The sequence below is a fragment of the Paroedura picta genome, chromosome 13, assembly GCF_049243985.1.
Source record: "Paroedura picta isolate Pp20150507F chromosome 13, Ppicta_v3.0, whole genome shotgun sequence".
NCBI lineage: Eukaryota > Metazoa > Chordata > Lepidosauria > Squamata > Gekkonidae > Paroedura > Paroedura picta.
Window position 1 is genome coordinate 41,167,432 of NC_135381.1, and position 23,523 is coordinate 41,190,954.

A 23,523-nucleotide genomic window follows, 5' to 3' on the forward strand; every position below is an offset into this window, starting at 1 on the left:
TCTCACCTCCAGGCTAAACAGACCAAGCTCCCCCCAACCTTTCCTCTTGGTCTCCAAACCCCTCACCATCTTTGTTGCCCTCCTCTGGACACGTTCCAGTTTGTCAACATCCCTCTTCAATTGGGGTGCCCAAAACTGAACACAGGACTCCAAGTGAGGCCGAACCAGAGCAGAGTAAAGCGGTACCATCACCTCCTGTGATCTGGACACGATACTCCGTTTGATACAGCTGTGACTTGACAGCATTTTGCATACACACGAAAACACAAGAGAAACCATCTTCAACCAGATGCCCATCTCAGTCCAAATGTGTTTCTCATACAAATAGGGACTGCAGAAATGGCACGAGACGGAGATCCTGTAGCCTAGATTAGATAAACAAACCTCCGCCTACAGACTACAGACCACAAATATTTAAATTCAAGCAATTAATTCCCGCCGCTTCTCTGAAATGCTTTTGCAGCTGCTGTGAAATTAGCGCTCGGGGCTTTGCTCTTCCCATTTTCCTGAGCAGTGAGAAGATCCGGGGAGGGAGGCAACACTGCTGGTTATCTGCCGGCTCGAGTTTCCCTTGCAAGAGGGCCCTAGAGACTTGCAGTGTCTTTGTAGGATTTGCTTGCTTTGCAAGCACAGAAGCAGAATGCGATAGGAGGCAGAAAGATATCCCTCCAAATAGGGGATCCGTTATTCCAGGTTAGGCCCCCAGAGAAAGATTGTGCAGGCCCCCCAAAGCATGCTACGCAATCATAGAATCATAGAGTTGGAAGGGGCCATACAGGCCATCTAGTCCCACCCCCTGTTCAATGCATGATCAGCCTCAAGCATCCTAAAGCATCCAAGAAAAGTGTGTATCCAACCTTTGCTTGAAGACGGCCAGTGAGGGGGAGCTCACCGCCTCCTTAGGCAGCCTATTCCACTGCTGAACTACTCTGACTGAAAATGTTTTTCCTGATATCTAGCCTATATCGTTGTACTTGTAGTTTAAACCCATTACTGCGTGTCCTTTCCTCTGCAGCCAATTGGAACAGCATCCTGCCCTCCTCCAAGTGACAACCTTTCAAATACTTAAAGAGGGCAATGCACTGACTCTCTCTAGCTCTCTTCAGCTGGAGGCTGGAATGAACATGTGTGTGGGAAGGGGGGGTAGGATGCTGGCAGCAAGCTCTGGGCAAACCTAGGTGCTCGTGTACAAAAAAGTCCCTGCGGCATGCAGACATGAACACCTAATGACACTCTCTGCAAAGTCAGGAGCTCTGTTTGTTTGTGGATTTTTATATTGCCTCTCTCCGGCTTTGCTGCCTCGGGGCAGCATGCAACCAATTAATAAACAATACACCAGTAAAACTGCACAATACAATAAGTAAAATACATTAAAAGTATGGGGCTTTCCGCACCGGGATCCTTGTAGCAAATTGTTTGCTGAACGAAAAATCGCCATTTAAAATAGTGGAATTCGTCATTATGCATACCTGACTTTGTAGTGGAATCCAGTTGCGTTTCCATCGTTTCCCACAAGCTTCCGGTCTCAGCAAAAATCGCTAGACAGGAAGCGCTATTGCCGAGCTCGTCCCGCCCCTGGCCGTCAAGCAGCCAATGGGCAGCCGTTAGCATGCTCCCAAACAGCCCCTTTCCCTTTAAGAAAGGTTTTTTTTTTTTAACACACCCATTGCAACGAATATGTGTTGATTCGTTGTAACGGAGAGACCCATCCAGCTGGCAGGTGTGTTTGAGCTGTCGTTTCATCGTTGCCACGCTCCCCCCGAGTGAACCCCCCCCCCCCTCACAGGCCCGATTTTCGGCCGAAAACAGTGTAAAAAATAAAGGGAAATTCATCAGCAAACGGGCTTCTCTGTTGTTTGTGCTTAGTGACTAAACAGCTCTGGGGAGGGACTGAAGCCGGGGAAGCCTCTGAAGAGGCTCGCTGGTGGGTTGAACTCCGCTCGCTCGGAGAAAAAAAATGGCGATCGCTTCGCCGGAAGATCAGAGGAGAGAGCCAGGGGGAGGGACTTTGTAGAAACCACAACAATGGTAACGCACAGAACTTTCCCGCTAGTGTTGCAGATTGGTTGCAGGAGTGTAGCGCTTTCCGGAGGGTGAATCCACTTTTGGGGATTTCCCTGAAAGCGCTACAAGGAAGCGCTTTTTGCGGATCGTTTTCAGGTGTGTGGCAGATTGTCAACGACGTTGTGCATAATGGCAAAACTGTAGCGCAGGGGTAGTCAAACTGCGGCCCTCCAGATGTCCATGGACTACAGTTCCCAGGAGCCCCTGCCAGCATTCGCTGGCAGGGGCTCCTGGGAATTGTAGTCCATGGACATCTGGAGGGCCGCAGTTTGACTACCCCTGCTGTAGCGTTTTCAATTGGCAACCATTGTGCGATTTTGAAGGCGTGCGAAAAGCCCCTATATATATATTGACAATAAAATCACAGCTAACAATGTTAGCGCCAACACAAATAAAATGACTGCCAGGAGTAGAGAGCCCTGATATTCCTGCTCGGTCAGGACAGCTCTATCAGGGCTGTGGTGAGCCCAAGGTCACCCAGCTGGCTGCATGTGGGGCAGTGCAGAATCGAACCTGGCATGCCAGATTAGAAGTCCACACTCCTAACCACGACACCAAGCTGGTGTAGTGGTGACACCCTACCCCATTCCCTCAGACCTCATGTAGATGTTAAATAATTGGGGGGGGGACAGTAACACGACTGCTCTTCCCTGATCGCTATCCTCTGTTCCTGACCTTGAGGGAAAGAGCTCAGCCACTATAGGGCTGACCCCTGTATCCCCATGCCAGTGAGGCAGCAAGCCAAAAGCTCGTGATTGACTGTGTCAAAGACTGCCATGAGGTCTAATAACACCAGCAGCACTGACCCACCTCAGTCCAGCTGTTTCCAGAGGTTGTCCTGAGGGCCGATGCTTCATATAGGAAAATTTGCTTCTGGTAACCAGCAGTCAATTCAGTTACCTTTCCCAGAAACACTAAATACAAGACTGGGAGGTAATTGGTAGCGTCCAGTGGGTCCAGCTATGGTTTTTTCAGTGAAGGCTGAACCTCTGCCTCCTTCAGAAAACACACTGCGGGCTTCAGTCACCTTCTGGATTAAAAAATAAAACTAGCAAAGCCATAAAATAAGGATGACAGAGCTGCTAAACCAGAACAATAAAGTGACTTTTGAAAGAAACATATTTCAAATCCAGCATCTCTGATGTGGCTTTTGGAACATCCTTGTTGGATGGAAGTTCCAGTGGTTAGGGGCTGTCACCAGAAAGGCCCTGCTTCCGTCCACCATCTTCCTTACTGGGTAGAGCGACGGCTCTGCAAACCACGCGGCTGATCTGACGTGGTTTTAATCATGGTGTGGAGAGAGGTGGGTAGATCCCAAACTGTGAAGGACTTCAAAATCCCACTCTCTCAGGGGTAGTCAAACTGCGGCCCTCCAGGTGTCCATGGACTACAATTCCCAGAAGCCCCTGCCAGCATTCGCTGGCAGGGGCTCCTGGGAATTGTAGTCCATGGACATCTGGAGGGCCGCAGTTTGACTACCCCTGCTGAATCAGCAAGTGGATGGTAACCAAAGTGAGTGGTTGAATCCGGATGTTCCTGCCCGCTTCCCACAAAAGAGAATATCAGCCCCTCTCCTGAACTGTAGCCTAACAAGAAGCCGCATCAGCCGGACGAAGATAACCAACAGCATTCCTTGCAGAGTTCCCATCTGGAGACTGGCGCACACAAACAATAAGCGCATTCAGGGAAGCATTTATGATGGGTGAGATTATTTCTATATATTGACAGAGCCGGGCCGTGACCCTCAGGGAATGGAGGGAGGGAGCACAGGTGGAATAGGAAGAAGTTTAGTTTGTCACTGTTATGATAAACCACACAGTGTTCTTTGTTCCAAGCTGCCTGTTGTGCTGCACTGCAAACTGAAGTGTTAAGAGCTTGCCTCACTGGCTTGGGTCAATACCAGCCATCCTTTTTCTTCCTGCCTGTTTTAGGGCTAGTTTTCAACCTGGCCTTTGGGCATTTCTTTGGTTTTGTTTATTATCTAGCTAGCAGCATCTGTGCTTGCAGGACGTTTCAGAGCCCAAGAAGCTTGGTTCCTGACCCAAGACTTTTCTAGTCTCACCTTTGACCTAGGAGAGGGGAAGGAAGGGAGTTACATTGTCGTTTTTGGGGAATTGTTGTTTGGTTGTATGTCTTTTAATGTACTAATTGGGGGCTTAATTGTGGACAATTGCACCCCACCATGAGCCAGTGGGAGTGGTGGGAAATAAATTGAAATTGAAATGATGATGATGATATAAATACTTTTAATGAGACATCCTCTCAAAGACGTTTCTCCCAAAGAAAACTCCTTGAAACAGAACCATTGCCCCTTTCAAGTCCAAAAAGGCAGTATATAATTTAGATTTATTCTTTCTCTGAGACGACTGAGAGGGGATCTGATAACCATCTTCAAGTATTTAAAAGGATGCCATATGGAGGATGGAGCAGAATTGTTCTCTCTTGCCACAGAGGGACAGACCAGAACCAATGGGATGAAATTAATTTAAAAGAAATTCCATCTAAACATCCAGAAGAAGTTTCTGACAGTTAGAGCGGTTTCTCAGTGGAACAGGCTTCCTCGGGAGGTGGTGGGTTCTCCTTCTTTGGAAATTTTTAAACAGAGGCTAGACGGAGAGGCTGTTTCTGTGAAGGCAAAGGGGTGGCAGGTTACAGTAGATGAACGATAGGGATGTGAGTGTCCTGCATAGTGCAGGGGGTTGGACTAGATGACCTATGAGGTCCCTTCCAACTCTATGATTCTAAGATTCTATGATTCTCTATGATTCTCTATGATTCTATTTGCTTCAAAATGTTTCAATTACAAAATCGTTTTCAAAAAGCTATGATCCTCCCATTGACTGTTTACACACTGGAGGTATCATGCAGGGCTACAGGCTGGAGTTTTAGTCCTGGCAGGTTGCCCCACCTCTTCCTTGCCCCCATGTGGGGGAGCATTTGGCCTGGTGTACCTCATCTGCTCCCGATTTGTGCTCCTGCGCGGGAGCTGGGGCAGTGAAGTTCCCAGTGCATAAACAGTCATTGGGAAGCATCATGAAAGTTTTCTGGAACTATGCAGATATCAATTTTTGCCCAGCCTTGCTTGCCTGGAACAGCGAGTAGCCTAGGTGCAGAATAGGTTGTACTGTTTGAAAACAATTCAAGTGTTTTATGATTGGCATTGCATGTGCCTATGGCAGGCCAAGTCACACAAGGGCACAGGAAACATAAGAGGTGCGAGTTGCTACCAGGATCAAAATGTTTTTTAGCACTACATTTAAAATGCAATATGTATTCTTGTTGAGAAACAATTATTTATTATATCTACTGGAACAAGCTAAAGGAAAACCAGAGGGCTTCGCTGGGTTCCGTTACACTGAGATGCTCAAGTGGCATTTGTAATGTGTAAAATATATGTCTGCTTGATATCCCTGTATATTCATTATTATTACCCCCCCGGCCTATTTTCCAATCAGCAGCTCTGCAAAGAAGATTGGTCCAAGAAAGAAAGGCTTTTTCATGTTAACCCAGAGAACTCCAAGTGGGATTTGAACTCAGAACTCCTCAAGCCCAGTCCAGCACTCTGATCTCAGAACCCTCTGTCTTTGATCTATAGCATATAAATCTAGGGGAAAACAATGATGCAGTAGGAAGAATTTTCCCCCCAAATAAAAAGCAGTATTAATATTTGGAATATTTTTTTCTTCCCACTGCACCATTGTAATTTCTTTGTCATTCTGCTTCAGTTGGTGCAGCCCTTTGTTTTCTTCTAATTGTTGTTGTTAGTTGTGAAGTCGTGTCCGACCCATCGCGACCCCATGGACAATGATCCTCCAGGCCTTCCTGTCCTCTACCATTCCCTGGAGTCCATTTATGTTTGCACCGACTGCTTCAGTGACTCCATCCAGCCACCTCATTCTCTGTCGTCCCCTTCTTCTTTTGCCCTCAATCGCTCCCAGCATTAGGCTCTTCTCCAGGGAGTCTTTTTCTCATGTATTTCTTCTAATAAATGAATGTAATCAGAAGGGAAAGATGCAAAGGATCATTTCTGTAGCTGAAAATTTTGCAGAGAGGGATGGTCACAGAAAGGGCTGGCTGTGCAGGTTTGCCACAGAGAAGATACCCTTTTCAGGAATCTTTCCCTCCTGGGGCTGCCAGGTCTACTGGTCTTGGTTGTTGCCTCCTGCTTTCTGGATGTACCTTGCCTGCCCCTGGACTCAGCCCAACCTGACAGAATGTCGCTTTTTAACCCAATGTGCTGATGCCACTAGTCTGCCATACTGCAAGCCTGGATACTCCAACATCCCCAGTTCCTGATCACCACTGTTTTGCTGTTGATTTTCCAGTTACCATATTGAGATCTTGCTGTTCTTAATGTTGGGAATCCTATTAATGATTTCTTATTGCTTGTAGTCACCAATAGAAGTGATTCAGCCAGGTTTTCATTCTCTCACTCTCTCTCTCTCTCTCACACACACACACACACACACACACACACACAGATAGAGAGAGAGAGAGAGAGAGAGAGAGAGAGGTTTTAAAGGCGCCTCATTGTTCCGTCCAGTTCTCACTGTTTGTTTGATGGCTCCCATGCCAGCAGCTCCAAAACGCATTTTTTAAAATTTACCACTGAAACAATCGGTTGGTTAAATGCACACATACAATCCATAACTGTGCAGGTGCAAATATTGACTTGTGTAGTAGCATGGCAGCGCTGTACTACACACACCCAAAATAAAGTGTGTGGACACAGTGGCAGAACTAACAAGCAATACAGCTAGCATGCAACTGCAAACCGGATTGCAAATAATTTGAGGCATTTTCTGAGTAGGGTTACCACTCTCCACTTGGGCCCTGAAGACCCAGAGTTCTTCATACAACAGAGTGTCACAGGTTGCTTTGCCCATGCCATAAATCCTGTCAACTTTCAAGGGTGGGATGCAGTGCCCTGCTGTTCCACTGCAGAAAGGATATTGAGATAGTTCTTCTACAGGAGTATGCAGCTGACAGTATGGAATAAACAGCTGAAGGACATCTAGTAGCTTCTCTCTGCATTACACAGCAGAGTTGGATGGAGTGACAGAAGGTTACCCTTTAAAAACACTGCTGATGTAGGATTATATTTAATATATCAGGGAGCAGAGATGAAACTGCATGAGCAGTCACTACCAGTCTGCTGCTATTCTTCCTCCTGCTACGCAGGGAACTTTGTTTAGGCCTCAAAATTGCCTACTTGTTATAGTCTAGCAAGCCAACTGGCCGGGGCTCATGGGAATTGTAGTCCATGGACATTTGGAGAGCTACAGTGTGGTGTGAGGGTGGAAGAGGCTGTCAGCTCCTAAGCATCAAGCCTGTGGCCTTCGTTTACCAGGGTGCTCTGGATTCTTACGTCTGCTTTGAAATAGTGTCTTTCCTCTCAAGCTTTCTTGGATGACAACAAGTGGGTTTTTGCATTGAGGGGAGGGAAGACCTGGAGCAGCGTTTCTCAACATATTTTACTGCTGAGAAACCCCTGAAACATTCTTCAAGCTTCAAGAAACCCCAAAAGTGGCACGCTCATGCAAAATATGATTGGGAAGCATCGCTGTGTAGATGACCATTAGGGGTCCCTCCTCTTCCCACCCCCTCCAGGCCCATCGTTGGCCATTCTGGGAGCCTGTAGAAGGAGGATCAGGATCAAGCACCTCAGCACCACCCATATAAAAGTGGATTCAGACGGCACAGTCCCAAATTCAGGGTTACGAACCTCAACCTCCAGAAACCTAATTGACCAGAGAAGACTGTGGGATAAGAAGCTAACATGTTCCAGGCAACGATATCTCCGCCCTATCACTTTCTGTGCCCTTAAAATAATTGTGGATGGGATCCTGTGCCAAAACCTCCATGAATGGAAGGGACTTTCAGCAGCAGGGTAGGATTTTGAAACTATTACTATTAAATTACTATTTGGAGGTAACGTTATGGGGCAGGGCCAGTAGCAGCAAACCTAAGATGTGTGTTCCCGTGAGCTGTTATAAGGGGGGAACCTGATTGCATGCATTTCCACATTAGGCAGCCCTGAATTAGAGCCCCACTTCATAGAAGCATAGAATCATAGAGTAGGAAGGAGCCATACAGGCCATCTAGTCCAACCCCCTGCTCAACGCAGGATCAGCCCTAAGCATCGTAAAGAATCCAAGAAAAGTGTGTATCCAACCTTTGCTTGACGACTGCCAGTGAGGGGGAGCTCACACCTCCTTAGGCAGCCTATTCCACTGCTGAACTACTCTGACTGTGAAAATTTTTTTCCTGATATCTAGCCTATATCGTTGTACTTGTAGTTTAAACCCATTACTGCGTGTCCTTTCCTCTGCAGCCAACAGAAACAGCATCCTGCCCTCCTCCAAGTGACAACCTTTCAAATACTTAAAGAGGGCTATCATGTCCTCTCTCAACATCCTTTTCTCCAGGATGAACATTCCCAAGTCCCTCAACCTATCTTCATAGGGCTTGGTCCCTTGGCCCCAGATCATCTTCGTCGCTCTCCTCTGTACCCTTTCAATTTTATCTACGTCCTTCTTGAAGTGAGGCCTCCAGAACTGCACACAGTACTCCAGGTGTGGTCTGACCAGAGCCGTATAAAATGGGACTATGACATCTTGTGATTTTGATGTGATGCCCCGTTGATACAGCCCAAAATGGCATTCGCTTTTACCATCAAAAAGATAACAAAAACCTTCCAGCAGCCCTCAAAATCTATATCTATAATGCTAAAATAATTCCTCAGATTTTTTTTTATGGAATTCCAATATGGATGGAAGCATTTAACAGTAAATTAGAAAACATCCAACCTTCCTTATTCGCTGTGGTCTGACCAGGCGTGGTCTGACCAGTGCCGTATACAATGGGACTATGACATCTTGTGATTTTGATGTGATGCCCCTGTTGCTACAGCCCAAAATGGCATTCGCCTTTTTTATCGTTGCATCACACTTGAGAAGATGAAATCTGGTTTTCAGGGGATTCCTTTGCTGCAGTGCAAACGAGGGAGCAATTTGTATCTGCACCCAAAGAAGCTAATTTTAGTGTGGAAACAGACGAAAAAGCAGAAGCTTTACAAATGCAATTCCAAACAATATTGCTAGTGCAGAAACTGTCTCAGTCATCAAAGGCATAGACAATAAAACATGTTCATAGGCTCTCTTCTCCAGAGTACAGATATCAAATTTGGTGGAGAAATGTGAAGGTGGGAGAATCTCAGAGGCACCTCTAGGTTTGTCTTCTGAGCAGTGTTGGAAGTTACAGAATCTCCAACCTAAGAGGATCCTGGCCACTGCAAATCTTACTTCAAGAATTCCCACTGTCATGATGGTCAGTTCATAGTCTGAGGAAGAGTGCTTGCCCTCGAAAGCTAACACCTTGAATAAATCTTTGTTGGTCTTGAAGGTGCCACTGGACTGTGATTTTATTGTCTTATTTCAAGAAGGGGAAGAAAAACATTGGCATTTGTAAAATGAAACAGTGCCGGAGCAAAGATCTGTTCCGCACAACTGACTTTATGGCAGAACCCCCATCCTTTGCCATCTGATTTCACCCTCTCAGTGTGACTAAATCAACAGAGATGCAGGAGATTGCAATAAAACAGTGTTATGGGCGCTCTTTCCCTGAGGCAGAAGCAGGTAGAACAAATACCACCAAGGGAATGCAGGAAGAACAGAAAAGTGATAAGCACACAACCCAGGCAGGTTGTTGCAAAGTGTTTACTTCTGACTGCTTGATGCTGGGAGTTTAGCTTCACTAGAAACAGATGTGCAAACAATCGGCACACGTTTACAAAGACGCATTCCCTTGAGTCTGTCCTTCAGCGAGTTTCAGGTTTGGTGGCTATTTGCACAAGGTATTTTTTTGATGGCTTTCCCTCAACGTTCCTTTCTCCAGGTCCAGAGAATTCCTGTTCTTACATGGCTTCAATTGGGATTTTAAGCAGTAGCCCTTGCCTTAAAAAAAATTATTTGCTAACTGCAGATACTGTTCTGATACAGGATTCCCAGTCAGCTCCTGTTCAAGGGAGAGATTACATCAATGCCGGCTTTTTGAGGACTTATTTCCTGCTTGTTAATCTGCAGTGGAAGGTCAAGAGTCAGGGGCACTCTGAAAGCCAACAAGATTCCCAGGGTGTAAGCTCCCAAGAATCAAAAGCCCATTTTGTCAGATCTGTCTCAGAAATCATGTTGGTTTTTCAGGTGCTCCTGAATTCATATCTTGTGCTTACTTCTTTCAGTTGGCGAGGCCTCAAGAAGGAGACAAAATATGTCTGGGTCTGAACTTTCCCCCTCATGGCTAATAATCACATGACAGGCTAGGTTGGTTGAGCAGGGACTGGAGGTAAGAAATGTCCCTCTGCTGTAGTACCAGCCACTTTGAAAGAGGCAGTGAGTGGTGAAACCTTTCTTGAAGATGTCCCTGGATTCAAGTGACCTCAACAACTATCTCCCAGCAGTTAAAATTCCTTTTCTGAGCAAGATATCTGGTAGCTCCCCAGCCTCAGGCAGTCTTGGAGGAGATGAATCATCTAAACTCAGTAGACCAGGATATATGTGGAAAGGTTGAGGGAGCTTGGTCTGTTTAGCCTGGAGAGAAGACGACTATAGGGTAATATGATAGCTATCTTCAAGTATTTGAAGGGCTGTTAGAGGATGGAACCATAAAAACCCAACTGGTAACAGTTAGGTCACAGGGGTAGGCAAACTGTGGCCCTCCAGATGTCCATGGACTACAATTCCCATGAGCCCCTGCCCATAGAGCCACCACTCCAGCCACAGTTGCTTACCATAGTTCTCATGTGGTGAGATCTTCCATAGCAACCAACCATAGGGCGGGACTCCAGATTGAAACTCCGGGCTCAACCTGACCTCAACCAAATACCTGGCAGAAGAGCTCCGTCTTGCAGGCCCTGCATAACCTTGATATAGGGCCCATAGCTCTCCAGGGAGCTTGTTCCACCAGGTTGGGGCCAAGACCGAAAAGGCTCTGGCCCTGGACGAGACCAGGTGGATTTCCAGGGGCCCCAGAACAACCAGTAGGTTCATACCCGCAGAGTTGCGTGCTCTACGGAGTGCGCAGGCAGACAGGCGGTCCCACAGATAGGTAGGACCCAAGCCGTGTAAGGCCTTGAACTTGATCCAGAAACAGACTGGTAACCAGTGCACTTTAACCCTTCTGCCTATGCTGTTCCCCAGTTCTAATCCCAGCCCCTTTGAAAATGGCTATCTTCCATAGGGTTGCCAAATGGGGAATGAGAAATTCCTGGGGATTTGGGATGGAGATTGAAAAGGGTGGGTTTGGGAGAAGGGATGGACCTCAATGGTTTGCACCCAGTTGAGATCTCAGGAGATCCCTTAGGCTGCACCTGGATCTGGTAATCCTAATCACCAAGGTATTTTGACCCCTACTGGATGATATTGAGGAGTACCCATATTCTTTTTCCAATTCAGGGATAAAAATGATTTGAAGTCGGAAGTTTTCAGTGGAGAGAAATGCCAAAGGGCAGGGGCCCATGGGAATTGTAGTTCATGGACAATCTGGCGAGCCACAGTTCTCCTTCAGTGGGGGAAGTCCTCCACACTGGTTAGGTCACGCCTCCAACTGCTCCTTGCAGGGTAATGCAAATTAGCAAGCCTTCTGGGATCGTGGTAGGCTGACCCCTCCAGTCCTGTTGCCCTGCAAGCTCCGAGCAGGATCTTAGAAGCTGAGCTCCTTGATCTGCAAAACAGAAAGCAAACAGAATATGCAAAATTCCTTCACTAAGAGGAAAATAGCCTCGGGGGCAGAATCTAGAAGGAAGGAAAGGTCAAATCAATTGGAGGTGAAAGAGGCTGCAGAAGCCCAGAAACGGTCGGCTATGCTGAATTCAGGGAAGCAGCTGAATTCAGGGAAGCAGCTTTCATCTTCTCCAGCTCCGTCTGCAGGCTTGCAGCCGGAGAATTCCCTCACCCCCGTTCTGGCTGAGCGGGGAGGGGAAGAAATGGCCCGGTTGGAGGCGACCGCGTCTCCTCTGCCTGAGAGACGCGACGCCCCCGGGCAGAATACAGCCGCACCCGGGACCAGCACTGAGAGATTACAAGAGCAGGCTGGTAATGTGTTTGTAACAGGAACTGTGGCTGGGCTGGGAGGTGGGGCAGTGGGGCCCCTCTTTCTACAAACCTCCCTTGCTAGAGCAGAAAATGTGATGGCTGCAGATAACACCAGCACGCCGGTTTTCCCCGCCTTTTTAGTACCCTCACTGGCAGAGTGGGGGGGGGGGGAACAATGGCAGACTTTGTGGATTCCACAGTCATTAGCTGCTCCTCCACAAGCCCAGACTGCAGCCAGGGTGCAAGAAAAGTCCCTCCCACCCTCCCAAAATAGACGGAGGGAGGGAGCAGGGGATCCAGAAAGAGAAAAAGATCCTCTTTAAGATCTAGGAGAACAGCCTCTTCCTCTAGCAGGAGACCAAAGAGGCAGAAAGGGAGGATCTTCAGTCAGCAGCTACATCAGTTACAGTGGCTTCAGACAAGGAGGATGGGGAATGGTCAGGGACAGATTCTGACTGCAAAGAAGTCTCCTCCAGACTTTTTCAAGCAGAACATTTTCAAAGACTTTTGAAAAAGGTCACTAAAAGTCTCAATTATGAGGAGGAGACTGTGACCAGTTCTGCTTCAGGAAAGACCAGGAGATCAGCTAACTTGGATACAAGAGGTTTCAAGAAACCCCCCAATAAGCTGACAGTATACTCATTTGCTGATGACTGAAGATGTCATGAGAGCTGAATGGGCAATTCCTGGTAGTGGGATATCCTTGCATTCTGTAGCCAAAAGATGTTATATGCTTCCAGATGAAACCATGCAGGATCTAAAAATACCACTGGTCGATGCTCCTGTAGTGGCTATGTTATCAGGAGCAGTACTAACCAAAGATGGAGATAACATCCTAAAGGATCCTGTAGACAGAAAGAAGGAGACTGTGTTAAAGAAAGCTCATGAAGCCAACTCCTTAGCTATCAGGGCAGATGCAGTTCTTTCTCATTTTGCCAGAGCAGCAGTAGTCTGGACTGATGACTTGTTGCAAGATCCAGAGCCAGACCCTCTAAGGTTGAGAAGATCTCTTTTAAAGATCAAAAGAGCCTGCCAGTTTGCTGCAGATGCCTCACAAGATGCAGTGCAGTTCTCAGCCAGGGCACAGGGGGCCAATATAGTAGCCAGGCGTAATCTTTGGCTTAAACACTGGAAAGTGGATACCCTATCAAAATGTAATCTGGCAACGGAAAAATTTTCAGGCAGACCTCTTTTGGGGGAAGGTGCGCTAGACAAAGTCTTAGTAGAGACCAAAGAGAAGAAAAAAGCAATGCCATCAACTTCTCAGAAGGATAAGGAATTAAAAAAAAAAAAGAAATCCTTTCAGTCCTTTCGTTCGTACAAGTCTCAAAGTACCCAGAGATATAGTTTCAGAGGAAGACATTCCTTCCCATACCAGTCTAGATACCAGAGACCCCAGTATCAACCCAACAAACAAAGGGATGGACATACAGCATCCAAAAAAGAAAAAAAAATCTACAGCACGACGCCAGAATAGGAGGCCGGCTTCAGAATTTTCTTCCTGCATGGCAGCAGTCCACTTCAGACAAGTGGGTCCTGTCAGTTGTGGAGCACGGCTACAAGATACAGTTTGTTCAGACACCTCCCTACAAATCTGTGTCGTCCCCTATACCGAAAGAGGAAATGAAAGCTTCTTTAGTACAGAAAGCTATTCAACATTTACTGGACATTGGGCCGATAGAGGAAGTCCCAACATCTCAGAGGGGCAAGGGCGTATATTCTATACTGTTCATTGTGCCCAAGAAGTCAGGAGAATGGAGGGCAATTCTGAACTTAAAGGAACTAAACCTATTTGTCAGAAAACAGAAGTTCAGAATGGAGTCCCTTCGTTCCATTCTACAGGCACTTCAGGTCAACGATTTCATGGCTTCTTTAGACTTGAAAGAAGCCTACCTACACATTCCAATACATCAAACTTCCAGACAATTCCTCAGATTTGCCTTCAGGAACAAGCATTACCAATACAAGGCATTACCCTTTGGCCTCTTTTCCTCTCCAAGAGTTTTTACCAAGGTGATGGTGACTTTGGTTGCAGTTCTTCGACAAAGAGCTGTTCACATTTATCCGTATTTGGGCAACGTTTTGCTGAGGGGGGAGAGCCTCAGGGAAACCCAGAAGAGTGTAGAGCAGGGGTAGTCAAACTGCGGCCCTCCAGATGTCCATGGACTACAATTCCCAGGAGCCCCCTGCCAGCGAATGCTGGCAGGGGGCTTCTGGGAATTGTAGTCCATGGACATCTGGAGGGCCGCAGTTTGACTACCCCTGGTGTAGAGGTTACAGTACGCGCACTTCAAGAACATGGGTTCTTGATCAATTTTCAGAAGAGCAATCTGACACCATTCAGAGAGCTGATTCACTTAGGCACTCTGATCAACACCAAACAAGCCAGGGTATTCCTGACTCCAGACAGGGTGAGGAAGGTGAAGGATATGGTGTCAAAGGTTTGCAAGACAAAAATAAATAAATAAATAAATAAAAAAAAGTGGACTTGATGCTCTTGGCACAACTGCTAGGCCTCTTGATAGCAACCATAGAAACATTTCCCTGGGCAAGGTTACACCTCAGACCACTGCAATGGACATTACTGCCATTTCAATGTCAGATCATCAAAAAAAGACACAAAATGATCTTCATCTCAGAGAGACTGAAAAAGGATTTAAACTGGTGGCGCTCGAAGGCAAACCTGACAAAGTGCCATCAGATTGGCGCTGGTAGCTTTTCAGGATCTACTCCAGGACCAGTATGTCCTAGTCAAAACAGACAACGTGACAGCCAAGGCACATGTGAACCGACAAGGGGGCACAAGAGCGTTGATGCTACACAAAGAGGCAGTGGTGATATGCCAGTGGGCAGAAAGCCATGTCCAAGGAGTGAAGGCTCAGCATCTTCAAGACACCCAGAATGTGATGGCGGATTGGCTGAGCCGCAAGGATGTGGATCCGACAGAGTGGTCAATCAACAAATGTTCCAGCAGATCATCCTTCGCTTTGGAAATCCAATAGTGGATCTGTTTGCCACAGCAAAAAACAAAAAAACAAAAAACAAAACAGGAAAGTGAACAGATTCATGTCCAGGTTTCCGGAAAAAGGGTCAGAAGGCATAGATGCTCTTCTCCAGAACTGGCCGAAGGGGCTTCTCTATATGTTTCCCCCAACTCGACTTGAACAAAGGGTTGAACAAAATCAGAGAGGATCAGGCAACTGTAATACTATTGGCACCCTGGTGGCCAAGGAGACCATGGTTCTCGGACTTAATACAACTATCAGTAGAGAACCCATGGACCTTGCGCCAGTGACTCCAGATCTGTTAAGCCAGGGGCCACTTTGGCACCCAGATCCTCAGTGGTTAAAAATGACGGCATGGAAATTGGTAGGGAAGCGCTAGTAGAGTCTGGCATTCCCAAAGAGATTGCGGATGTAATGTTTCATGCTAGGCGTCCAGCAACCAGGAGAATATATAATTATACCTGGCTGGCCTTTAAGAAATGGGCACGGAACCGCAATTTGGACCCGATGAAGCCGTCTCATAAAGATATCTTGGCATTCTTACATGAAGGTAGAAGTAAAGGGTGAAGGCCTAATACGCTGCGACGTCAGGTGTCAGCCTTAGCAGCGGTGTTGGAGTTCAATGGTCTAAAAGGCCTTGCAAACAGTAAACTGATCAAAAATATCTCAAGGGGGCAGCTCAATTAGCAACACCTGTCCAACATAGGTTTCCGACATGGAACCTCTCAAGGGTGCTTCAGGCGCTTACATTTGAACCCCTAAAATCGATAGAATTAAAGTACTTGTCTTGGAAAGTGGCCTTTTTGATTGCAGTTACAACAGCAAGAAGGGTGTCTGAACTGGGTGCCCTATCAATTGCCAAAGATCTATGTATATTCCGTAAACGGTCTGTTTTGTTATGTACAGATCCTTCTTTTGTACCAAAAGTCAATTCAGGGTTTCATTTGAACCAACAAATAGTGATTCCGTCATTTTTTCCAAACCCTTCAGGGGAAACTGAAAAGAACTGGCACAAATTAGAGGTCAGAAGGGCACTGAGATGTTATATCAAAAGGACTCAGGCCTTTAGATTAACAGAGGCCTTATTTGTGGCTTACGGCACAACAAACATAGGTAATAAGGTATCAAAGTCTACAGTGAACAATTGGATAAGACTGTGTCTCAAGCAGGCTTATGATTCACAAGGGTTGAGCTGTCCAAAGAATATCACGGCGCACTCAACCAGAGCCGCAGCCACCTCGGCAGCCTTTAGAACCAGAGCCTCGATTGAGGAGATTTGTAGGACAGCTACATGGTCCTCCTTTACTACTTTTGTGAGGCATTACAAAATTGAGGCTCAGGAGGAGGAATTGGTAACCTTTGGCAGACGAGTCTTGAAACAGGTGGCAGGTTGAATCTGTAAGACGTATATACATAAGCCCACCCTATTTAGCTTGGTTACATAACCAGTGTGGAGGACTTCCCCCACTGAAGGAGAACGAAACACTGGCCTACCTGAAGGTTTCTTCTCTTCAGTGGGGCGAAGTCCTCCAATATATTTACCCTCCTCAATAGGTTGTGTTGCAAAACTGGTAAAAAGCAGATATGTTATGAAAAGTTGGTTTTCATGTTAATATTGCTGTTCATGTTTAAGTTCAATAATTAAGGAAGTTAAATGATTCATAAAGTTGGTTGGATAAGAACATTATTGGTTGGAGCTTGGCTATTCCAGGCCTGGAGGGGTCAGCCTACCACGATCCCAGAAGGCTTGCTAATTTGCATTACCCTGCAAGGAGCAGTTGGAGGCGTGACCTAACCAGTGTGGAGGACTTCGCCCCACTGAAGAGAAGAAACCTTCAGGTAGGCCAATGTTTCGTTTAGCCACCCATGCCATAGGGCAGGGGTAGTCCAACTGCGGCCCTCCAGATGTCCATGGACTACAATTCCCAGGAGCCCCCTGCCAGCATTCGCTGGCAGGGGCTCCTGGGAATTGTAGTCCATGGACATCTGGAGGGCCACAGTTTGACTACCCCTACCATAGGGTAAGGAATTAAAAATGCCTCCCTCCTGGACAATGTAATCCAAGTTGCTGCGAGATGATTCAAAACACACCATCATGTGTTTTGCAGGTGGATCCGTTTCACACTATAAACCTTGCAGAAAAAAAATGCCCTTATCGTCCTCTTACAAACTGTGCAGATCAGGGGAAATTGACTTTTCCGCTCAGCCTTTCTTCCGCCAAACGTGAAATTAATTTTGCAATGTTCTCTGCTCACCTTGTTCTCCCCACACAATGGGCAAACCCAGAAAGAGTGCCCGGTGTCCCAGGACTGGCTTGCAGTCGTGTGCTCTGGCACAAGTAAACATCCCCTGTGCACACATGCAATCTCCACACACCGTCTTTATCTCGGGAGGCATCTTGGTGCACTTTTTCTTTCTTTTTCTTCTGCAGGGACCCTCGTGCAGAATTCTCGGCTGAAGACAGCAGTGGCAGGAGGCTGCCTCGTGGCCCAGGATCCGGTGCTCTCAAAGTCCACCCGCCAGCCATCTTCTCTTCTGGGTGCTTTTGACAGAGCCATTCATGGTTCCTCCTGGGTTTGGAGCCAGTGAAAGCCACCACTCTCTGAAGGGAATGTTGGGGTTCACACAGGCATGCTAGAGATAAGATTGAGTCACAGAAGAAGAGACCCGTGTTTGGCGGTCCACGCCTGGGTCCCACAGAGACACCCTCTGTATCTCCTGCTGTTCCTTGTACCTTCTCATTCAGATTCTGTAACAACAGCCTTCAGGTTCCCGGTTCAAGACTTAATGGCCTCTGTACCGCAGTAGCTTCTGAATTACTGGAGCACCACAAGGAACATGCTGGACCTGAGCTTTCTGACCGAAGGGGAGTATGAACAGCTCTTACAGGTGCTGCAGAGGGATGCAGAGCTCAAGAGGAAAGATGGAGATCGGATCAGGTAGGAGGCTGGGTGTATAGCGGACTGGGCAGGTTCAGAGAGGAACTTGCACCTGAGTCTGTTTCCACATAGGAGACATACCTTGCTTTAACCTCACTTTGGATTTTGCTTCTCCCACCTTTTAAAGCCATCTTAGCTAGAGACTGCCTGATTATACCATCAGGGGCAGCGGGAAGCAGAAGGGAGTTGCTACAACTCAAATTGTAGCAAACAGATCCTTCTATACACAACAGACAATATGGTTTTGCAGCAGATTAAATATATGGTTTGTGTTTAAGAATCATAGAACCATAGAATAATAGAGTTGGAAGGGAACTCATGGGTCATCTAGTCCAACCCCCTGCACTATGCAGGACACTCATATCCCATCGCTCATCTACTGTAACCTGCCACCCCCTTTGCCTTCACAGAATCAGCCTCTCCGTCAGACGGCTATCTAGCCTCTGTTTAAAAATTTCCACCTCCCGAAGAAGCCTGTTCCACTGAGAAACCACTCTAACTGTCAGGAACTTCTTCCGAATGTTTAGATGGATTTTTAAAAAATTAATTTCATCCCATTCATTCTGGTCTGTTCTTGAATATGGTTATCAGATCCCCTCTCAGTTGTCTCCTCTCTAGGCTAAACAGACCAAGCTCCCCCAACCTTTCTTCATACGTCTTGGTCTCCAAACCCCTCACCATATTTGTTGCCCTCCTCTGGACACGTTCTAGTTTGTCAACATCCCTCTACAATTGGGGTGGCCAAAACTGAACACAGTACTCCAAGTGAGGCCGAACCAGAGCAGAGTAAAGCGGTAACATCACCTCCCGTGATCTGGACACGAAACTCTGTTTGATACAGCTCAAAATCCCATTTGCCTTTTTAGCCACTGAGTCACACTACTGACTTGTGTTCAATGTATGGTCTACTAAGACTCCTAGATCCTTTTCACACATGCTACTGCCAAGACCAGTCTCCCCCTTCTTATATTGGTGTATTTGGTTTTTCCTACCTAAATGCAGAACTTTACATTTGTCCCTATTGAACTTCATTTTATTCAGTTTAGCCCACTTCTTGAGCCTATCAAGATCATCCGGTATTCTGTTGTTGTCTTCAGTTTTGTTTGCTACTCCTCCCAGTTTAGTATCATCTGCAAATTTAATAAATATCCCCTCTAATTCCTCATCCAAATAATTTATAAATATGTTGAACAACACAGGCCCCAGGACAGATCCTTGGGGAACTCCACTTGTCACTCTTTTCCAAGAAGATGCTGAACCATTAACAAGTACCCTCTGGGTACGATTTGCCAACCAGTTATTGATCAACCTGACAGAATGAGGATCCATACCACATTTTACCAACTTGTCAACAAGAATAAACTATGTCCACGGCATTCCCCTGATCCAGCAAGGTAGTCACTTTCTCAAAAAAAGAGATAAGGTTGGTCTGACATGACTTGTTCTTGCAAAACCCATGTTGAGCTCTCTGTTCCAGCTGCTCAAGGACCAAGTGTTTGATTATTTGTTCCAAAATGTTGCCAGCCACAGATGTCAAGCTGATGGGTCGATAATTACCCGGATCCTCCTTTTTCCCTTTCTTGAAGATGGGGACAACATTTGCCCGCCTCCAATCGTCTGGCACCTCACCCGTTCTCCAAGAAGTGTCAAAAATGATGGACAGAGGTTCAGAGATGACATCTGCAAGTTCTTTTAGTATCCTTGGGTGCAGTTCATCTGGCCCAGAATACTTTGTTTCATTTAAAGAAACTAGGTGTTTGTGGACTGTTCCGTGATCCTAGGCCACCAATCCTGTCCCTTGTGTTGTGTTACGTTTTTGCTACATTGATCACTATTTCCCTCACAAGAGAAGACTGAGGAGAATTTGGAGTTAAGCAGTTCAGCCCTCTCTTCATCATCTGTTATAATTTCACTTTCTTGTCCTCGCAGTGGTCCTATGGTGTCATTTTTCTTGCTTGAAATATAACTAAAGAAGCCTTTTTTGTTATGTTTAGCAACATGTTTAGTCTAAGCTCCCCCTACAATTATTGGTTATTTGTTTATACTCATCCTTGGTAATAAGGCCTTCCTTCCATTTTCTAAATGACTCTTTCTTATTCCTCAAATCTTTTGACAACTCTCTTATGGAGCCAACTTGGCTTCCTTAGGCTCCTTCCATCTTTTCTTCTCAAGGGAATTGTTTGTGATTGAGCCTTCAGTATTTCACTTTTAAGAAACTCCCAGCCCTCTTGGACTCCCATCTCTTCAAGTCTTTCTGACCACGGGACTCTATGCAGCATACCTTTAAGTCTGTGAAAATCAGCTTTCCTGAAGTCCAGTCTATATGTACGACTACGTAAAGGTTTTCTCTTTCCCACGATTGAAAATTCCCAAAGCACATGGTCACTGCTACCAAGTGTGCCCACTACTTCCACCTCATCTACCAGTTCTTCCCTATTGATGAGAATCAAGTCTAAAATAGTGGAGCCCCTGTTCCCCCCTCTACTTTCTGCGAAATGAAGCTGTCGGCAAGACAAGTTAAGAATTTAACAGAGTTTGCATTTTTAGCAGAGTTGGTCTTCTAACAGATATCTGGGTAATTGAAGTCACCCATTACCACTGTTTCCCCCTTTGTTTAAAATTGTGTAATTTGGTCTTGCAGTATCTCATTCAAGTCTTCTGACTGGCTTGGTGGTCTATAGAAGACACCCACAATAATACCACTCTCATTTCCTACTCCTTTTATATTTACATTTACTCCTTTTCTATTTTTAAAGGTTCTTGATTTCTACATACCCTTGATTTCTGCCTACCTTTGTAAAATACACAGCCTCTTACAGGATTAAGCATAATTTAAAAAATAGCAATAAATTTTATTTTTAACCTGCCTTTCCGTGCCGCTTGGGGCAGGTAACATAGCAGATCCTTGCCGTTGTAAATCTAGCTTTGTTTACTTTCTCTTCAGGCGATTACAAGGCTCACTTAACGATGAAAAGAAGAAGAAATTTGTGACTGGGGAATGGTTTCATGATGTGAAGGCGAAACGGTTTCAAGAAGACTTAGAAGGACCAGACCTACTTCGAGTTTGGATTAGGAAAAAACGGAGCAACACAAGTTGTAAGCACTGGATCGTTTGCAGTAGGATCCAACCCACCCCTCACCCCCTCACCCACCCCGTTTATTTCAATTGATTCTGGCTTTAATTGATATATAGATGTCCTCCAGAATTTAGGAAGCATAGCTGGCTTTTTGAGATGGTAAGGTGAACACAGCCCACCTGAATGAACACAGATGACAATAATTTACACGTGATGTAAAATCGCCAATATATTCTGAACACAAAATCATTGATCCAAATGCTTTTTCAGGAAATGCAGCACTCTAAGAACTCTCTTGTCCTGTTACTAGACCTATTTATTGAATATTTGTAACCTAGTATAGTATTAGCTATTTTTAAAAACTTTGTGGTACATCGTAATGAGATTTTCCATTTTGTTTTGGCAGGGGGTTATTCCTTTTTTGTTGTTGTTTTTCTAAAATAAGTGCAACATAAAGAATGCTTGCTTCATCAAAATACATTTAATATATTTTTAAGCCGATATTGTATCGGATTGTACCAGCATAAGGCAGTCATTGTTCAGGGATTTCATAGAATCATAGAATCATAGAGTTGGAAGGAACCTCATGGGTCATCTAGTCCAACCCCCTGCACTATGCATGACTCACAACCCTATCGCTCATCCACTGTAACCTGCCACCCCCTTAAGCCTTTCTCCATGTCAGCTTCCTTTACCATATATTTAACAGCTAGGCTTGGTGGAAAGTTTATATTCAGCTAGTACTATGTAGAAAAGTGATCATTGACAGTTATATTATTTCTTTATTATTCAGTTTGTATCCCACCCCTCAATTGCGTTCTGGGGAAGCTAACCCCAGACAAATAGCCTTCACCTAGAGGGCCTATTCTGCACACAATAGATAATGCACTTTCAATGCACTTTAGAAGTAAATTGTCCTGTTCCGCACAGGAAAGCCCAGCTGCCGAAGCACATTGAAAGTGCATACGTGCGGAATGGGCCTAGGATAGGATGCTGTAGGTTAGATTGGAGCCTGAGTTTGTAGACATATCCAGAAAAGTTCAGTAAACTAGAAAATCCAAAAGCGGAAGGTCTTCAAGGTGCCACCAGACTCTAACTTTGTTCTGCTGCTGCAGTTCAGTGCCCTCAGACGGAGGTTTACCACATCTCGTACTGGAGATGTCAGGGATTGACCCCAGGGCCTTCTGCATGCCAAGCTGATGTTCTGTCACTGAACCACAGATTCCTTTGTGAGGATACGGATTATGTACACAGTAAGGCTTCAATTGTACATTTTGGCTTACAGAAGCAGCCTTCAATTAAGTGAACCAATTCTAGGTATAAGCTTTCATGTGCCTAGAACAAAACTTTGTTGATCTTCAAGGTGCCCCTGGGCTCTAACTTTGCCCCACTGCTTCAGACCAATATGGCCACCCACCTGGATCTGTCTGAAGAAGTGTGCCTGCACAGCACACTACCCCTGCTGGGCTTCCGCCCGTGCTCCCTTAGTGGCAGGACACATCTGCCACCTCCTCAGTGTCTGAACCATTTGTGTGCTTTTATTTTTCTTTCCCCTTAAGGAGGCTGCTTATTCTTGAGCCAAGGCAAACAATAGGGTATCTCCTTTTATTAGCTTTTCTGGCCTCCTCCTCTGTTTGCCAAGATCGGATGACTCAAAACAGGAAGTAGCTAAATTAAAATCCTGGAATGGATTAACTCTGTTGACAGCCCCTTGCCACGTCCTGTTCAGTTTTTCACCTGGGTTTGTCAGCCTGCGACACAGAAGGAAACGGAGAGCCCAGACCTGGATTCCAAGGAAGAGGACCCCTTTTAATCCCCTGCTGGTTTCGCAAGGGGCACCGCATGCTCACTGCGGCTCATGGATGCACATCTCCTTAGGGCTGGTTTATCCGTGATGCACATGTTGCACGTGCTATGGTCCCTGTGCTTCCAGGGGCTCCCATGTGCTGCCTTCCCCTCATGGATCAGGGCCATAACCTCTCTTCTCCTTCCCCCCCCCCCTTTTCCTGGATAGCCATCTGATGGAGAGGCTGATTCTGTGAAGGTTCAAGGGGGTGGCAGGTTACAGTGGATGAGCAAGAGGGTGGTGAGTGTCCTGCACAGTGCAGGGGGTTGGACTAGATGTCCCAGGAGGTCCCGTCCAACACTGAGATTCTATGATTAGGACACGAGTATTATCTGGAGGCCTCTTAGCACTGGTGCACCAAAGTTTTTGGTCGGGGTCCACCAAGGAAGCTGTCACAAGGGAATTGCAGGCTTTATGGGTTCCTCGTTTGGATCTGGAATCTCCAGTGGCGTTCCTACAGTTACATACTTTTGGGAGTATTACCATTGTTGCGTTTAAAGC

The 23,523-nt window shown here is 46.1% G+C and overlaps 1 protein-coding gene across 4 annotated transcripts in view; it reads left to right on the forward strand.

Moving 5' to 3' along the window:
• Window positions 1-23,523, forward strand: part of LOC143822321 (synaptotagmin-like protein 2) — a 62,051-nt gene that overhangs the window by 9,025 nt on the left and 29,503 nt on the right. For 3 of the 4 annotated variants that reach the window (XM_077307318.1, XM_077307319.1, XM_077307317.1), the window contains exons 2-3: window positions 17,592-18,099; window positions 21,044-21,195. In XM_077307318.1, coding sequence (XP_077163433.1) covers window positions 17,999-18,099; window positions 21,044-21,195 — 253 coding nt within the window. In that variant the 5' untranslated portion in view covers window positions 17,592-17,998. Of the gene's footprint in view, window positions 1-14,403; window positions 17,000-17,591; window positions 18,100-21,043; window positions 21,196-23,523 lie in introns of those variants that run through there. The other variant, XM_077307316.1, reaches the window with a different exon arrangement.